The 18,019-nt window shown below is 42.1% G+C and overlaps 1 protein-coding gene across 3 annotated transcripts in view; it reads left to right on the top strand.

Moving 5' to 3' along the window:
• RNGTT (RNA guanylyltransferase and 5'-phosphatase) overlaps window positions 1–18,019 on the top strand; it is a 1,800,355-nt gene that overhangs the window by 25,760 nt on the left and 1,756,576 nt on the right. For all 3 annotated transcript variants that reach the window (XM_078648288.1, XM_078648286.1, XM_078648287.1), the window contains exon 2: window positions 5,299–5,408. In XM_078648288.1, coding sequence (XP_078504414.1) covers window positions 5,299–5,408 — 110 coding nt within the window. The remainder of the gene's footprint in view (window positions 1–5,298; window positions 5,409–18,019) is intronic.

Here is an 18,019-nt window from a genome sequence, read left to right on the forward strand (position 1 = left end):
CTTGCTGGATTGCTTCTCCAGAATTGGAGTGAAGAGTCTGGCCCTTATGTGGCTGACCACCTTCTTAGACAATAGAGAACAGGAGGTCTGGCTTCCTCTGTTTTCTTCCGGCAGTAGGGCAGTCTCAGTTGGGGTCCTGCAGGGCTCGGCCCAACTCTGTTTAATGTGTATCTTACCCCTCTTGCTTCTCTAGTTGAGTCTTTTGGTGCAAAGATTGTACCATATGCAGATAATACGCAGATTCTCTTCTCTGGTAAAGATGGGGAGGATCTGGCTTGCAACTCCATTAAATCGTGCCTAACTGCCGTGTTTGTCTGGTTGCATCAGAAACGACTGATGTGCAATACAGACAAAACTGAAATACACTTTTTTTTTTTTGCCCTACGGTTCCTACCAGCTGGTCGGCATGTTGGCCCGATGGCTCTGTTCTGCCTGCATCTTTCACGGATACAGCCATGAATGTGGGAGTTAAGTTTGACAATCGCTTATCTTTCCAACCCCAGATCAGTATTGTGACTGGAATGTTTTTTAGTATCTTGCAGACTCTGAAAAACCTTTTATTCTTTCCGGCCAGGAAAGCAGTTATCCAGGCTCTGAGCACATCTTGCCTAATGCCTTATACCTCGGTCTTCCGGAGTGCGCCATCCACAAACTTCAAATGGTACAAAACGGCGTGGCACAACTTAAACTGAATTTGCCGATGAGGACTAGGATTTCTAGGCATCTTTCTTCCATGCACTGGAAACCAATAAGGAAGATAATTTTGTTTAAAACACTGGTGTTGTTTTTTCGTTTTTTGCACAATATTGGTCCATGTTACCTTGGCTTCTGTATCCATTTTTAAAATCCTGCCAGGAGCCTCCTGTCCTCGCATTTGGCTTTGGTATTTGTATTTGTATTTGTGGGTATTTATTAAGCGCAGCCTTTCGCTCCGAAGGGAGTATCTTGGCGCTAAGCGAGCGTGTGTAAGATTGGATGATAGAGGATCTAGATGGCTGCCATCACATAGGTATCGGATTGCTGATAGACCCAAGTCTTCAGTTGTTTCCTGAAAAGACTCTCAGTCTCAATCAGTCTGAGGTTTACGGGCAGGTTGTTCCAAGCCCTTGCTGCAAGGACTGTGAAAGTTTTTCCACCCCTGGTTTTGTATTTGTACCTGGGGATCTTGGTGAGGTTGGTCCCTGAGGATCTCAGACAGCGTGCGGGGTCATAGTGGATGAAACGGTTGGCGAGGTATTTAGGACCTATGTTTTTCAGGGCTTTAAAAACTGTTAGTAAGAGTTTGAAAAGGATTCTCTTATGCAGAGGCAACCAGTGGAGACAATTTAATGCTGCTGAGGCTGAAGATTTCCTGGGTAGTTTTAACACTAATCTTGCAGCAGCGTGCTGTACACTTTGCAACTTCTTCAGAGTGGACTTTTTCACTCCGGCCATCAACCCATTGCAGTAATCGAGTCGGGAGAGTATTAATGCAACCACGACCGATTTCCTAGAAGCAATGGGGAGGAAGTCAAATTTTTTTTTTAGAGATTTGATGAGTCCAAAACAGCAACCGGCCGTAATCCTGACGTGATCGTCGAAGGAGAGGGTTGCATCAAATTGCACGCCCAGGTTGCGAGCAGAAGTCACTGCACTAGGCGGGGCCTCTGAATCTTTGGGCCACCAATCCTTAGGGCAAAAGAGTAAATCTTTCCCTAATGGTATGATTTCAGTTTTCCCGCTGTTGCACTTCAAGTGGTTTGTATTCAACCACTGAAATACCTCCGTGAGACAATTCTGAAACCGCAGTTCTGTATCCGTGCAGTTTTTGTCGATAGAGACGACGAGTTGGGTGTCGTCAGCATATGACGTGACAAGGATCCCATGAGACTCTATCACAGCCAGGAGGGGTGCCATATAGATATTAAAAAGTAATGGGCTTAATATGGACCCCTGCGGTACTCCCGATGTAATGGTTTTTTCGCTGGATAGGTGGGGACCCAAAGACACAGATTGGGACCTATTGGTCAGGAAAGATTTTACCCATGCCAAAGCTGTGTCTGTGACGCCAATCTCACGCATCCTATCAATCAGGATGACATGAGAGATTGTATCGAGCGCTGCTGTGAGATCGAGCAGGATGAGGACGGCTTTCCTTCCCTCATCATGCAGGAACTTGATGGAATCGGAGAGTTCTATCAGAGCCGTTTCGGTAGAGTGGCTGGGGCGAAAGCCAGATTGCTGTGGGTGCAGAATGTTATGGTTCTCCACAAATGCTTTTAGCTCCCAGCGCACTATCTGTTCCGTGATCTTTCCTAGAACAGGCAGGAGTGAGATGGGGCGCATGTTCGTCAGATCTGAAGGGGATTTATTCAGCTTTTTCATCAGGGGTTTCACGATGGCCTTTTTCCATTCGTTAGGCACTACCCCTGAGTCTAAGGAAGCATTTATGATAGCGTTGATGTTAGGATTGACTACCTCAATTAGATGATGCAGTATACGAGGGGGACAGGAGTCAGTTGGTGCTCCTGATTTGCAGGCCAGAATCGCCTTGCGGGTCTGTTGGAGGGAGACAGGTTGGAAGCCGCGAAGGGAATGATGGTGATCGCCTACCTGTTTCCGGGGTCCGAGAGTGGGAATGGTCCGAGAGGGCGGGAAATCCTTTTGAATGATTGCAATTTTTTCCCCAAATTAATCTGTTATTTGGTTGCACAGAGTTTCAGAGGGGGGGATTTCGGGCTGAAGAGCTTTGGGGTGAGTGAAAGATTTGACGATAGAGAAAAACGTTTTTTGCTTCTGATGGGCGTCGTTGATAGCTTTTGTGTAATACTCCTTTTTGGCAGACTTTATGCTTGAGAGGTATAATTTCCTCTGCTGAACATAGAGGGCTCTTGAAGCCTCATCGTATGTTTTCCTCCACTTCCTTTCTTTTATTCTACAAAGAAGGTGGCTCTCAGTTAAGGCCTGGGTGTACCATGGGGTGCTCAGCTTCCTTCTGGAACACTTCACACGGTCGCCTTTGGAATTAAAGTTTTCCGAGATAATTTGATCCATCCAGACGTGGAAGTTGCGAGAATCAACCGATACGTCTCCCACCAACTTAGGGGCCTGGGCCAGTTGCTGGGAATCCAGCTTAATACGGTCGGTCACCTTTCTCCAGTTTACCGAGAAGGAGGGTTGGGAGCGCTTTATTGTTGATGAAACTGGGACTTGTTGCTCAATGTCAAAGGGAATGAAACAGTGGTCGGTCCAGATTTGTGGAATGGGAGGGGACGTAGTCATTGTACTTAAGTTGGAACAGATACCGTCCAAAATGTGGCCGGCTTGATGGGTAGGAGCGGTCACTAGTTGAGCCAGTCCAAAGATATTTAGGGTATGTTGGAAACAAGTGGCATGTGGGTCGACGCACGATTCCAGTTGCATATTCATGTCTCCTAATAGAGTAAAGTGAGGGTAGCGTAACATGAGTGACCCAAGTGCTTTTGGTAGAGTCCCGAGAGTGAGGATGACCAGGATTGGTGGACGCTCTTCTTTCTTAGGGCCGTCTGCATGGAATTCTCTTCCACTGCACCTGAAGCAGGAAAGTTCCGAATCTGCTTTTAGGAAAGGGTTAAAAACGTGGCTATTCACACTGTAATTTTGTACTTGCTATTGGACTAGCGCCGGGACACTCCCAGAAGCATCTGTGCGCTTTATAAAGGTGTCTTCATCATCCTCATCATCAATGTTCACACATCTAGTCTCCAAACCATTTGTCTGTCGTACTTGCCTTCTAAGTACGCTCTTCATCCGTGTTGAATAGTAATAAATCTCCAGTGGCAGTAGACCTGGGTTTGTAACTTAAATGGTTGTGCTATATTAAACGCCTCTGCCTTCACACTCTGCACCCTTCTTTCCCCCACCAGTCCTTTGAAGACTCTCATCCTTCTGCACAGAGCTTTGCTCTGGCCCTTAATATGTGTCCTCCAGGATACATCAGTACATTCCCACTAGAACTCAGCGCTCTTCCCAAGGCCATCTGTCTAGAGTGCCTATGGTTAAGCTTGCTAAAACAGGTGGCAGATACTTCTCCCTTCTGAGGCCCACAAGCCTGGAGTTGCCTACCTGCCAAATTGGGTCAAATCGAAAATGAGAGGCCTTTTAGAAACCAACTCGACCTGGCTTTTCACTCTCTGGCTTTGTCACCCTCTCACTCTTTCTGCTTATCGCCGGGACACTCCCCGGGGTAGCTGCGTGCTCAAGAAATCCCGCCATTCATTCAATGATTATTTTCAGTATTCCAAGTTGCATCATCACCACTTTAAGACCCACTATTCATTCTTCAGGGCTGGGATATTAGAGTAACCATAAATAGCTGTCTGACACGAATAGAGATGGTGGAGCAACCCGGAAGCACTAAAAATAGAGAGACAGCTGAGCTCTGAACAAGTTTGAGTCTTTGAACCAGGTAAAAACAGGACTTCGAAGGTAAAGTGCATCGCTGTAGTTGAGGCGTGTTAACCGACTGATTGAAGTACTGCAAAACGAAACTGCAGCAGGACAAGGGAGAATTTTTTAAAAGACCTTCAGGCGAAGAAAGCAGCCTTATGAGACTTCGATAATTCTGTGGAAAGAGTGATGAATCTTAATCAAGCTTAAAGCATAGGTTGTGAACTGAGGATGCTGGTCGAGGACATTGTGCCAGCCAGGTAGCCAGACATCAGTGTGCAGATCAAATAGAAGAGAATCACCAAGGTTTCTTGTCTGAATTCAGTTGAAGATAATTGCCTTTCTTTGTTACTACTGCCTCTTTCATACTGTTTTTAGAGGTTTGGAAACTTAAATGATGATAAAACGTCGACTAAATGCAGAAATATTAAAGTGTCAATAAACGTCTCAAAAAGTGACATAAAACGATGCTTACAAATGCAAGAACAAATAAGTAGGTGAACTGAAATGTGGATGTTCAGAGGAATAAACACCATAAAACCCTCACCCAGAAAGCCCTTCACCCTTGTATGTAAAAGGTTGAAGCGCCTTCAATTAACACTCATAAAATGAATATAGTGCGAGAAAAAGTGTTGCAAAATATGACATAAATCACCCCAGACCCCTTTAAAGAGCATTTGAAATATTCCGCAGTATTAGCCATTTCATTTATTTTTGGTTGTTGATGTGGTTGCAGTCACTTCCGTTATCTGTAAATGATTATAAAGGTTGTCATCGTGTGATGCATGAACAAATGGGTGGTTGTAGTGCCTTGCATGCTGTTCTCACTTAAAAAAACCCCTATGTTACTCAGAGAACGGATTGTAATATAAACCTTTTCTTTCTATATAGCTAAATTCTTGCCCCTAAAGACAATGTTGGGACCAAGATATGACGAACAGGTGCCAGAGGAGAATCGTTTCCATCCTAGCATGCTGTCGAACTATTTAAAGAGCCTGAAAGTAAGAACATTGTACTATGTATCACCCCTTGAGCCCTGTAGCTATATTAACAGGGATATTTGTGCATTCGAGTTTGGTTGAAGAAATAATATATTGGTTGTGGGTTTTGCTGGTGGCAGCAATGTGGCGCTGGAGAAGGTTTACATGGCGATCTGCAGGATGTGATAGAGGACGAAGAACCCATTTCAAGTCTGTTTGTTAGATCGGTGCTGAGCTGGAACCTCGTGAAAAAAGTCAAGCGGTACAGTGATGTTTGACTATAAATATTTGTCTTTATTTCATCCTTGCTTCTTGGTCTCATGACTATGTATTTATGCCATGGCAGTGAAAATTAAAGTGATCCACTAAAACATGTAGTGTAGAACAATTGTACTAATAAGCACACATTAACACACTTACTACTACAGTGCAAAGGTTACATCCTAGTTCATTACCACACTATAGTGAATTTGTTGTGAGAAAAACACAATTTACAGCTTCACAGATTAGGGGTTACGTTTACTTTACACATGGCACCTTCTCTCCGAAATGCCACAAGGCTTATTCAATGTGATTTTACCTAACTGAACAAATGTAACCCCTTGCATCCTGGTTAAGCATAATTTTTTCAAAGGGAGGAAATGGGCCGCATGATCCACTCTAGGCTTTGCCTGGTGTGAGTCAGGGCCCCTCTCCACACTGAACAATGGTAACAAATAGCCTATTACACTCTGCACATCTGTGTGCATGTGTGATTTTTTTTTTTTTGGGTTCGGTTTGCTAATAACGTAGCGCTGTTTGATGAATCTTCATGAAACTTTCCCAAAAAGTCTCATCCACCTCCGTTTTTTCCTGGAAAGTGTCAGCATGATCTGTCAAGCAGGGGCCAAGGGGAAGATAAGGGGGTGGGGGACCAAAATGCGGTTTCCCCATGCAATTGTCCATAGGAAAATCAGACACTGCCAAAGCTGTTCACGGCTGAACGGAATTAAACCAAATTTGACATATATTTGGTCTTCATCCAGATAACAGGTTTTTTGTGATTTGGTTTAAATCCATTCAGTATATTTGTAAACATTTAAGGTTCAAAATATTTGTATATTTCACACTGTGGAGGATCCATAGAGCCATCAGGTCTGGAGAGAAGATCTGACTGAATACCCCCACATTAGGACCCAGAGTCTCCATCTGAGGCTTGAACCAAGTTAGGTGTGCATATGCTTAGGAGGGCTAATCATACCTTTAAATGTTCTGGGTTAGAAATATATACTTCAGTATGTCATGACTGTTTTCCATCAGTTTATTACAGAGGACCCCCTGCACTCAGTCCTTTCTCCACCTCCGCTTCCCAGGCACCCAAAGCATTCAAGACCTGTGATATCACTGGGACCCATGATGCAATTATTTGCTCCAGCACTCTCTGCTTCTGAAATGTAAAGCTCTGTTGATTCATTCCATAGTTGTAGATGAAGTAGTACAAAAAAGTCCCGTATCCTGAGAGGAAAAAAAGTATATAGGGGGCAGAATAGGGATACCCTGTTCCAGTAGGGTGAAAAGTAAGCCCCCCAATGTGGGCCAAGGCCCGGAGAGGTTTGTAGTATTTTCATTTTTGGGATGGGGGTGCCAGGCACTAATTCCCTAGTCGTACTACTGCCCAGGGGACCCAATCCCTTGAGACTCGTATGGTTGTAGCTGCTCATTTATTATCCACTACTCCGCAGAGGAGCGCCCCATAATGCCCTTCGTGGGCTAATATAAATTTTATTTCATGCATGGTGGTGCCCTAATCTGGGCAAGCGCACCACCAGCATTTTTGTAAGTGTTGTGGGGAGCTGCATGGAGTACAGAAGCCCTCAAGAAGTTCTTAAAATAATTAATACTATGCTTCCTGGGGTCTATATAACATGACCTCAGGAAACGATATTTTTTTTCAAGCATGGTCAAAGCTGGAGCTTTTGCTCTTCAGCTTGGGAATATAGGAACTCCTTTTGGTTGGTTTTATGGATTCAATATGTGGCTTGAGGAGTGTAACAGAAAGCCTCAACTTTGTTTAATATTGCTTTGACTACAAATGCTTTATTTAAATGTTTATTGGCTGGCATAGCAGTGCCCACTTGACAAAATCAATAAACGTAATACTACAAGCGGAACCGCTTGTCCTAATGCGCACAGTTGCTTTACCTGCTGGGTTGCTGCTGTTTGAATAAACTGTCCTATTCAACAGACATTGCTTGACAATACGTTATTCAATCGACATTTGTAGTGCAAAAAATATTTTCGAAGAAACTTTACTATTCAATCCTTTATACTTTAGGCGAAAAAGTTCACATGTTATACACCAATTGTATACATCATTGGGTTATATTAACACTTTCTCAATTATTACATGCAATACATATACATTTCTTTGTAGTGCCCTATGCATTTCGGGCCCTTGGCCCTTCTTCGGGGGCAGAATCTGCAAAAAAATCAAAAACAGTTGCATTGTACTTGATTTTGCTCGATTACTGTGAGGGATTAACAGTCATATATGCTAGTTCAAACTTAATTCTAAAATGCCATAACATTTATTCGTATTAGGTTATCAGTCCTAGTGTTAACTGTAATAGAGTGACAGGTCGGAAAAGATGATTCTATGAAGGACTAAACAGAAACCCAAAAGAGTGAAGTGAAAAAGTGAAAAAACGAAAAACCGAATGAAATAATATGCCTATACTCAAAACGCCTTGCAGTGAACAGTGGTGCAACCAATACTTTTAAGCCCAGAGATGAAAAGCGATCTTGAGGTACGGGGTCACTGACCTTGTAATCTCGAATTTCTACATTAGGTTGTTACTAGGAACATTCTTCAATGTCCTGCTCAGATGCTAAAAAAATACAGGGTAGAGTGTTTCAGAGCATTGCATCTGACCTGATCCACAACGCTGGGCGACAAACAGTTAAGACTCCTACCTCGCCAAATTGTTGGGAAATCGTCACGTGGTGGTCAGTGGATGGAAGATTCAGTCAAGTGAATTCTACCTCTAAAAATACAAAACGAGCGGGGCTGTTAAGTGCTAATGAACGGAACCATGCGGAAGAGCAGACAAGGCTCTTGCGGTTTGTGGAGAAAAAGATTTACCTTACGCGGGTTCAAGGTCCGCTGTGACACATCTCAGAAGAGTTCCGGCTTGCCTCTAGGGTGCGGGATACCGCGCATGCGTGTAGTGGACTTAAAAAGAATAGTTCTAGAAAGCGGACTATGTTGGTATATGTCACAGTGGGCTGCGATATGATGGCGGCCATTATTAAACGGCTGAAATGCTGTAAATACGGGTGACGAAAAAGCTTCAAGAGTGATGAAAAATAGAAAAGAATCAGTGTGTGTGTAGAGAGATAACTGCACGATATATGGCATAATTGTTCCAGATAAAGAATATTATATTAATGTTAGGCATTTTTACATAGCGCGTTTATGCTAGTATACAATTAATTCGTTACTAGACAGAGTACTGAACTCTAGGATTGCACACAAGCACCTAGTGGGGCATGATCACAAATAACACCCTAAATCTGCTCTATCATTGATCCCTTTAGGATCCTGTGTGTCTAGTCTTTTTATCCAAAAAGTTTCGCGTTGGAGTAATTTTTTGGTGGTGTCCTTCCCAGGAGTGGATTTGACTACTTCGAGGACCTGGAACTTGAGCTGTGCTATCGTATGTCTATTTGTGGTCCAATGTGTTGCCAGACTGCTGTTCGGGTTGTTGTTACGAATAGTGCTTTTATGCTCTGATATCCGTGTCTTGATTTTACGTTCAGTCTTGCCTACGTATAAGAGGCCACATGGGCATTTTATGGCATAGATGAGATGAGTGGAGTTACAATCTGCGTTGTGCTTGGTTTTGAAGGTTTCTCCGGTATAAGGATGTTTGATGTTATCACTCACTATGACGTTGTTACACTGAACGCAGTTTTGGCATTTTCTGGTGCCACGGTACACTTCTTGAGTGCTCACTGTCGGTGCTTTCAACATCTCTTTTACGTTTCTGGACCTTTTATAGGCGAAAATCGGTCTGTCTTTAAACAACTCTTGGAAGTCATTTTCATTGCTGAGGAGATCCCAGTGTTGAGTAATGCTCTTTTTGATTTCTCTTGAGCTAGTCGAATATTTAGACACAAATACTTGACGACTCATCTCATTTTTCGTTTTGGATGCAAGCAGTGACACCCGATCTTTTTCTGCTACTTTCAGTTTGGTTTTGTCTAAAAGAGCCTGTGGGTATTTCTTCTCCAGATATTTGTCAGAGATAATTCCAATATTGCGTTCAAGTGTGACAGTTTCTGTGCATATCCTTTTTGCTCTCAACATCTGTGAGTATGGTAAGTTCACAATCAAATTTTTTGGATGGAAACTGTTAAACATTAACGCTGTATTTTTGTCTGTGGCTTTGTGGTATATCTCAGTTCGGATTTCATGATCTTCCAATTTCACTAGTGCATCCAGAAAAGGAATTTCTCTGGGCTCTATTGTGCTGGTGAACTGAAGGTGTTCATCAAATGTATTTAGTTGGGTTATTTTCTGTTCAAGCTTTTCCCTGGTATTCTGCCATATAAGGAAGATGTCGTCTATATATCGACAATACATAATTGCGTTGTCGTACCATTCAGGATCAGTCAATAGATGCTCTTCCTCAAATTTCGCCATGTAAGTGTTGGCGTAGGCCGGTGCTCCCGAAAATCCCATTGATGTCCCTTTGTTCTGTAAAAAGAACTCGTTTTTGTATTTAAAATATCCATGGTGGAGACAAAAATGTAGTAATTCAAGTAGGAATACCTTGTCAGCTCTCATTGTTTCTTGCTTCAAAAGGGCCCATTCAACAGCTTCAATTCCTCCTCTATGGGGAATGGATGTATATAAGGCTTTTACATCAAGGGTGCATAATAAAAGTCCTTCCTTGAACTGAACTGTGGTCAGTTTTTGTAGGAAATGTGTTGTATCCTTGGTGTATGAGTACCAGGTTTGTACAAATGGTTGCAAAAAATGGTCGAGGTATTTTCCCAGGGGTTCGAAGATCGTTCCACATCCTGCTACTATTGGGCGAAAAGGAGGTTTCTGAAGGTCTTTATGGAGCTTGGGTAGCATGTATATATTAGGTTGTTTAGGGTGCTGTACTGTGAGAAATTGTCTTGTCTTCATGGAAATCCATTTCATGTTCTCTGCATGGTCTAACAGTTGATTCAGAGTCTTTACCAGATCATCTGTGGGATCTTTATCCAATTTAAGATAAATTTCGGTGTCATTTACGTGAGCTTGCACGCTCACTTCATAAAATTGTTGATCCATAATCACAATAGCGCCGCCTTTATCAGCTCTCTCAATGTGAATATAAGGATTTTCAGCCAGTTCTTTCAGTGCTTGTCTTTCATGTATGGAAAAGTTTGTAGTTCTCTTTTTCGAGGTGTTAATTTTCTTAATGTCGTTCAGTACTAGCTTCTCGAATGCATCCAGAATCTTATGTGATGTTGGGGCCATGAAAGAAGACTTGGGTCTAAACTCCTCAAATTCGGTGTCAGTCGAGGTGGTTCCAGTATCTGGAATGTTTTTGAAAAAGTATTTCAAGCGCAAGATTCTCATAAACTTGAAGAAATCGATTTCTGTCTCAAGTTGATTGGTGTTATAAGTGGGCACAAAGTTGAAACCTTTGTTTAGTACTTTAGCTTGCAGGTCAGTGATGGCTTGAGCTGAAATGTTCACCACTATGTTTGTTTTGTGCTCCTCAGATTTGGTTTTGTTGTTTCTTTTGCCTCTCCGGGTTTTCCTTTTTGCCTGCCTGGTGGTTGGCTTGTATCTCCGTCCTGTGGAGAAAAAGACGTTTTGGCGCCTGTCGCTCCTCCAGTGCTTGCTTCGCCTGATGTTCCTGCAGCTGTTTGTATGATAGGAGGTGTTCTGTTCGGATTTGTCTCGCTCTCGGAGGTTACACTTTCTTGGGATGAAGTGTTGGTGGTCTTTTTGAAGTATGTTCTCCTTTGGGCATATACTTCAGCCCAAGTGTATACTTCGTTCAACTTGTAGTCCAGGGTGTCTCGTTTATATTTCCTAAGTTTACCCTCTTGTATATCTTTAGTGTAAACATCTAGCTTCTTATTCATTTCTTCCAGAAATTTGGTCCAATCTGTTGAATCCATGCGGCTTTCTAGATCTGCTTCTATTAGATCAATCTCCTCTGTGATTTCTTTTATCACTACTGCTAATTCTTCTATCAATAATAGTAATAAATCAAGAGAACATTTGTTAAGTACAGCGTAGCACTTGTCCATAAAGTCCTTTTTCATGTGGAACCTAAATAACATCGGTTTTATTGGCATCCTTAATCCTCTCGGGATCCTTTTAGCTCGGTGATATTGCACCAGGGTCGATGCATGCAGTCGTTGGTTCAGACGTCTTTTAGTAAGGAATTCTAATTGTTTGAGTTGTTGTGGAAGACTGCTTCCCTGCACATTAAAAGAACGTACATCCTGTATTAATGAGTATATCTCGTTGGCTTGTTCGTTTGTGAAAGCCAAAGTTTGTCCTCTAGGCAGGAGCACCCGCAGATAAAATGTCATTCGACGCAATTACAGGGCTCACAGATAATAGGGCCAGCACATTGGCTTTCACAAACGAACAAGCCAACGAGATATACTCATTAATACAGGATGTACGTTCTTTTAATGTGCAGGGAAGCAGTCTTCCACAACAACTCAAACAATTAGAATTCCTTACTAAAAGACGTCTGAACCAACGACTGCATGCATCGACCCTGGTGCAATATCACCGAGCTAAAAGGATCCCGAGAGGATTAAGGATGCCAATAAAACCGATGTTATTTAGGTTCCACATGAAAAAGGACTTTATGGACAAGTGGTACGCTGTACTTAACAAATGTTCTCTTGATTTATTACTATTATTGATAGAAGAATTAGCAGTAGTGATAAAAGAAATCACAGAGGAGATTGATCTAATAGAAGCAGATCTAGAAAGCCGCATGGATTCAACAGATTGGACCAAATTTCTGGAAGAAATGAATAAGAAGCTAGATGTTTACACTAAAGATATACAAGAGGGTAAACTTAGGAAATATAAACGAGACACCCTGGACTACAAGTTGAACGAAGTATACACTTGGGCTGAAGTATATGCCCAAAGGAGAACATACTTCAAAAAGACCACCAACACTTCATCCCAAGAAAGTGTAACCTCCGAGAGCGAGACAAATCCGAACAGAACACCTCCTATCATACAAACAGCTGCAGGAACATCAGGCGAAGCAAGCACTGGAGGAGCGACAGGCGCCAAAACGTCTTTTTCTCCACAGGACGGAGATACAAGCCAACCACCAGGCAGGCAAAAAGGAAAACCCGGAGAGGCAAAAGAAACAACAAAACCAAATCTGAGGAGCACAAAACAAACATAGTGGTGAACATTTCAGCTCAAGCCATCACTGACCTGCAAGCTAAAGTACTAAACAAAGGTTTCAACTTTGTGCCCACTTATAACACCAATCAACTTGAGACAGAAATCGATTTCTTCAAGTTTATGAGAATCTTGCGCTTGAAATACTTTTTCAAAAACATTCCAGATACTGGAACCACCTCGACTGACACCGAATTTGAGGAGTTTAGACCCAAGTCTTCTTTCATGGCCCCAACATCACATAAGATTCTGGATGCATTCGAGAAGCTAGTACTGAACGACATTAAGAAAATTAACACCTCGAAAAAGAGAACTACAAACTTTTCCATACATGAAAGACAAGCACTGAAAGAACTGGCTGAAAATCCTTATATTCACATTGAGAGAGCTGATAAAGGCGGCGCTATTGTGATTATGGATCAACAATTTTATGAAGTGAGCGTGCAAGCTCACGTAAATGACACCGAAATTTATCTTAAATTGGATAAAGATCCCACAGATGATCTGGTAAAGACTCTGAATCAACTGTTAGACCATGCAGAGAACATGAAATGGATTTCCATGAAGACAAGACAATTTCTCACAGTACAGCACCCTAAACAACCTAATATATACATGCTACCCAAGCTCCATAAAGACCTTCAGAAACCTCCTTTTCGCCCAATAGTAGCAGGATGTGGAACGATCTTCGAACCCCTGGGAAAATACCTCGACCATTTTTTGCAACCATTTGTACAAACCTGGTACTCATACACCAAGGATACAACACATTTCCTACAAAAACTGACCACAGTTCAGTTCAAGGAAGGACTTTTATTATGCACCCTTGATGTAAAAGCCTTATATACATCCATTCCCCATAGAGGAGGAATTGAAGCTGTTGAATGGGCCCTTTTGAAGCAAGAAACAATGAGAGCTGACAAGGTATTCCTACTTGAATTACTACATTTTTGTCTCCACCATGGATATTTTAAATACAAAAACGAGTTCTTTTTACAGAACAAAGGGACATCAATGGGATTTTCGGGAGCACCGGCCTACGCCAACACTTACATGGCGAAATTTGAGGAAGAGCATCTATTGACTGATCCTGAATGGTACGACAACGCAATTATGTATTGTCGATATATAGACGACATCTTCCTTATATGGCAGAATACCAGGGAAAAGCTCGAACAGAAAATAACCCAACTAAATACATTTGATGAACACCTTCAGTTCACCAGCACAATAGAGCCCAGAGAAATTCCTTTTCTGGATGTACTAGTGAAATTGGAAGATCATGAAATCCGAACTGAGATATACCACAAAGCCACAGACAAAAATACAGCGTTAATGTTTAACAGTTTCCATCCAAAAAATTTGATTGTGAACTTACCATACTCACAGATGTTGAGAGCAAAAAGGATATGCACAGAAACTGTCACACTTGAACGCAATATTGGAATTATCTCTGACAAATATCTGGAGAAGAAATACCCACAGGCTCTTTTAGACAAAACCAAACTGAAAGTAGCAGAAAAAGATCGGGTGTCACTGCTTGCATCCAAAACGAAAAATGAGATGAGTCGTCAAGTATTTGTGTCTAAATATTCGACTAGCTCAAGAGAAATCAAAAAGAGCATTACTCAACACTGGGATCTCCTCAGCAATGAAAATGACTTCCAAGAGTTGTTTAAAGACAGACCGATTTTCGCCTATAAAAGGTCCAGAAACGTAAAAGAGATGTTGAAAGCACCGACAGTGAGCACTCAAGAAGTGTACCGTGGCACCAGAAAATTCCAAAACTGCGTTCAGTGTAACAACGTCATAGTGAGTGATAACATCAAACATCCTTATACCGGAGAAACCTTCAAAACCAAGCACAACGCAGATTGTAACTCCACTCATCTCATCTATGCCATAAAATGCCCATGTGGCCTCTTATACGTAGGCAAGACTGAACGTAAAATCAAGACACGGATATCAGAGCATAAAAGCACTATTCGTAACAACAACCCGAACAGCAGTCTGGCAACACATTGGACCACAAATAGACATACGATAGCACAGCTCAAGTTCCAGGTCCTCGAAGTAGTCAAATCCACTCCTGGGAAGGACACCACCAAAAAATTACTCCAACGCGAAACTTTTTGGATAAAAAGACTAGACACACAGGATCCTAAAGGGATCAATGATAGAGCAGATTTAGGGTGTTATTTGTGATCATGCCCCACTAGGTGCTTGTGTGCAATCCTAGAGTTCAGTACTCTGTCTAGTAACGAATTAATTGTATACTAGCATAAACGCGCTATGTAAAAATGCCTAACATTAATATAATATTCTTTATCTGGAACAATTATGCCATATATCGTGCAGTTATCTCTCTACACACACACTGATTCTTTTCTATTTTTCATCACTCTTGAAGCTTTTTCGTCACCCGTATTTACAGCATTTCAGCCGTTTAATAATGGCCGCCATCATATCGCAGCCCACTGTGACATATACCAACATAGTCCGCTTTCTAGAACTATTCTTTTTAAGTCCACTACACGCATGCGCGGTATCCCGCACCCTAGAGGCAAGCCGGAACTCTTCTGAGATGTGTCACAGCGGACCTTGAACCCGCGTAAGGTAAATCTTTTTCTCCACAAACCGCAAGAGCCTTGTCTGCTCTTCCGCATGGTTCCGTTCATTAGCACTAAACAGCCCCGCTCGTTTTGTATTTTTAGAGGTAGAATTCACTTGACTGAATCTTCCATCCACTGACCACCACGTGACGATTTCCCAACAATTTGGCGAGGTAGGAGTCTTAACTGTTTGTCGCCTAGCGTTGTGGATCAGGTCAGATGCAATGCTCTGAAACACTCTACCCTGTATTTTTTTAGCATCTGAGCAGGACATTGAAGAATGTTCCTAGTAACAACCTAATGTAGAAATTCGAGATTACAAGGTCAGTGACCCCGTACCTCAAGATCGCTTTTCATCTCTGGGCTTAAAAGTATTGGTTGCACCACTGTTCACTGCAAGGCGTTTTGAGTATAGGCATATTATTTCATTCGGTTTTTCGTTTTTTCACTTTTTCACTTCACTCTTTTGGGTTTCTGTTTAGTCCTTCATAGAATCATCTTTTCCGACCTGTCACTCTATTACAGTTAACACTAGGACTGATAACCTAATACGAATAAATGTTATGGCATTTTAGAATTAAGTTTGAACTAGCATATATGACTGTTAATCCCTCACAGTAATCGAGCAAAATCAAGTACAATGCAACTGTTTTTGATTTTTTTGCAGATTCTGCCCCCGAAGAAGGGCCAAGGGCCCGAAATGCATAGGGCACTACAAAGAAATGTATATGTATTGCATGTAATAATTGAGAAAGTGTTAATATAACCCAATGATGTATACAATTGGTGTATAACATGTGAACTTTTTCGCCTAAAGTATAAAGGATTGAATAGTAAAGTTTCTTCGAAAATATTTTTTGCACTACAAATGTCGATTGAATAACGTATTGTCAAGCAATGTCTGTTGAATAGGACAGTTTATTCAAACAGCAGCAACCCAGCAGGTAAAGCAACTGTGCGCATTAGGACAAGCGGTTCCGCTTGTAGTATTTCTGTTTATTGATAAAGCACATTATGGACATTGTGCCTACCTAAGCAGCACGCATGTGACAAATAGAACAAATACCGATTATCATTGTGCATAGTTAAATACGGTGTGCCTAGCCAACTCTTTAATAAAATCAATAAACGTGCCATATATATATTGAAGGTGAATTATGTTAAAAAAACCTTAGAAATTCAGTGAAAAAAATGTGGTAAAATGACAGTTGTATTTGAAAAAAACGAAGGTTAAAGTTAAACTTCATAGTTGGGTGAACATGCCAGTTATAACATTACATTTTAAACACAAAAAAATCCTGAAATTCACCAGTTATAGTTAACTGAAGTAACTATAACTCACCCTCGCCATGCGCTGCTTATACCATCACATATTTATTTTAAAGGTTTTATATAGCGCTTGCTGGACCCGGGGGTATCAGAGCGCTTTACACGAGTGAAGATAGTACAGGCATAATACAATTGTACATAACGTAGAGATCACATGGGTCAGATTATAAAGGTCAAGTAGCGTAATACAAATTAGCATATGTCAAACCAAAAGAGAAATGAAACATAAATAAAATGAATACATGTAGTCGAATTATATATAGTAGCCTGAGATGGAGGGAGGCTAGGTGGTAGGAGGGTGGAGGGAGGGGAGGCGTGAATGAGGGTAGAGAAAAATTAGACAAAGGACGGGGTAGTAATTAAGGGGAGGGAGTATAGGGGAAGGCGAGGAGGGAAAAGGGGAAAGGGAGAGAGAAGGGAAAAGTATGGAAAGGATTATGGACCCCAATATTTCTTGAGCAAGTGTAGTTTGAGGTCTTTTTTAAAAACTGATGTAGGAGGGTTAAAGCGCAGGTCTTTAGCCCCTTCCATGCTCATGGCGAGCTCAGCTCGTCATGGCATATACCTCTCAGGTGCTCATGAAGAGCTGAGCTCGTCATGACCACACCCGTTTTCGTTGCTGTCCAGCACAGCAGGGGAAACTCTTAAGCAGCGATGTGGTTAGGGAGGGTGTTCCAGATGCTGGGGGCTTATCCGGAGGAAGAGCGAGATTGTGTGGATTTCTTTTTAGTCAGGGGTGGGAAGGAGGAGGGCGTTGGTGCTTCTCAACGGTCGAGCGCAGCCTGCTTTATTGAGTTTGTCAGTGAGATACAGCGGAGCCTTTTGGTGAAGGGCTTTGTGAGTAATGCATGCCATCTTGTAGGTGGATCTGCCTTCGATGGGCAGCCATTTAAGGACCTTAGGGGCTGGGGAGATGTGGTCAAAGCATTTGCAGTCTGTGATTAGCCTGGCCGCCAGGTTTAGCACAGATTTGAGTGGAGCTAGGTGAACTTTTGGGGTTCCGGAGAGGATAGCGTTACCATAGTCAATTTTTGAGAGAACAAGTGATTGGACCACCAATTTAAGTCGTCCGCTGGGATGAAGGGTTTGATTTTCTTGAGATGGCTTAGTGTGCAGAGAGCTCCTTTGGCCAAGTTTTTTATGTGGGCCTGGAGGGTTAGGCTATTGTCAATGGTGATGCCAAGTGATTTTACTGAGCTGATAAGGTGAGCGTACAGTTTAGGACATTAAGGTCAGTGATCCATGTTTGGATAGGAAGA

This window comes from Lissotriton helveticus, chromosome 6 (assembly GCF_964261635.1).
Source record: "Lissotriton helveticus chromosome 6, aLisHel1.1, whole genome shotgun sequence".
Taxonomy (NCBI): domain Eukaryota; kingdom Metazoa; phylum Chordata; class Amphibia; order Caudata; family Salamandridae; genus Lissotriton; species Lissotriton helveticus.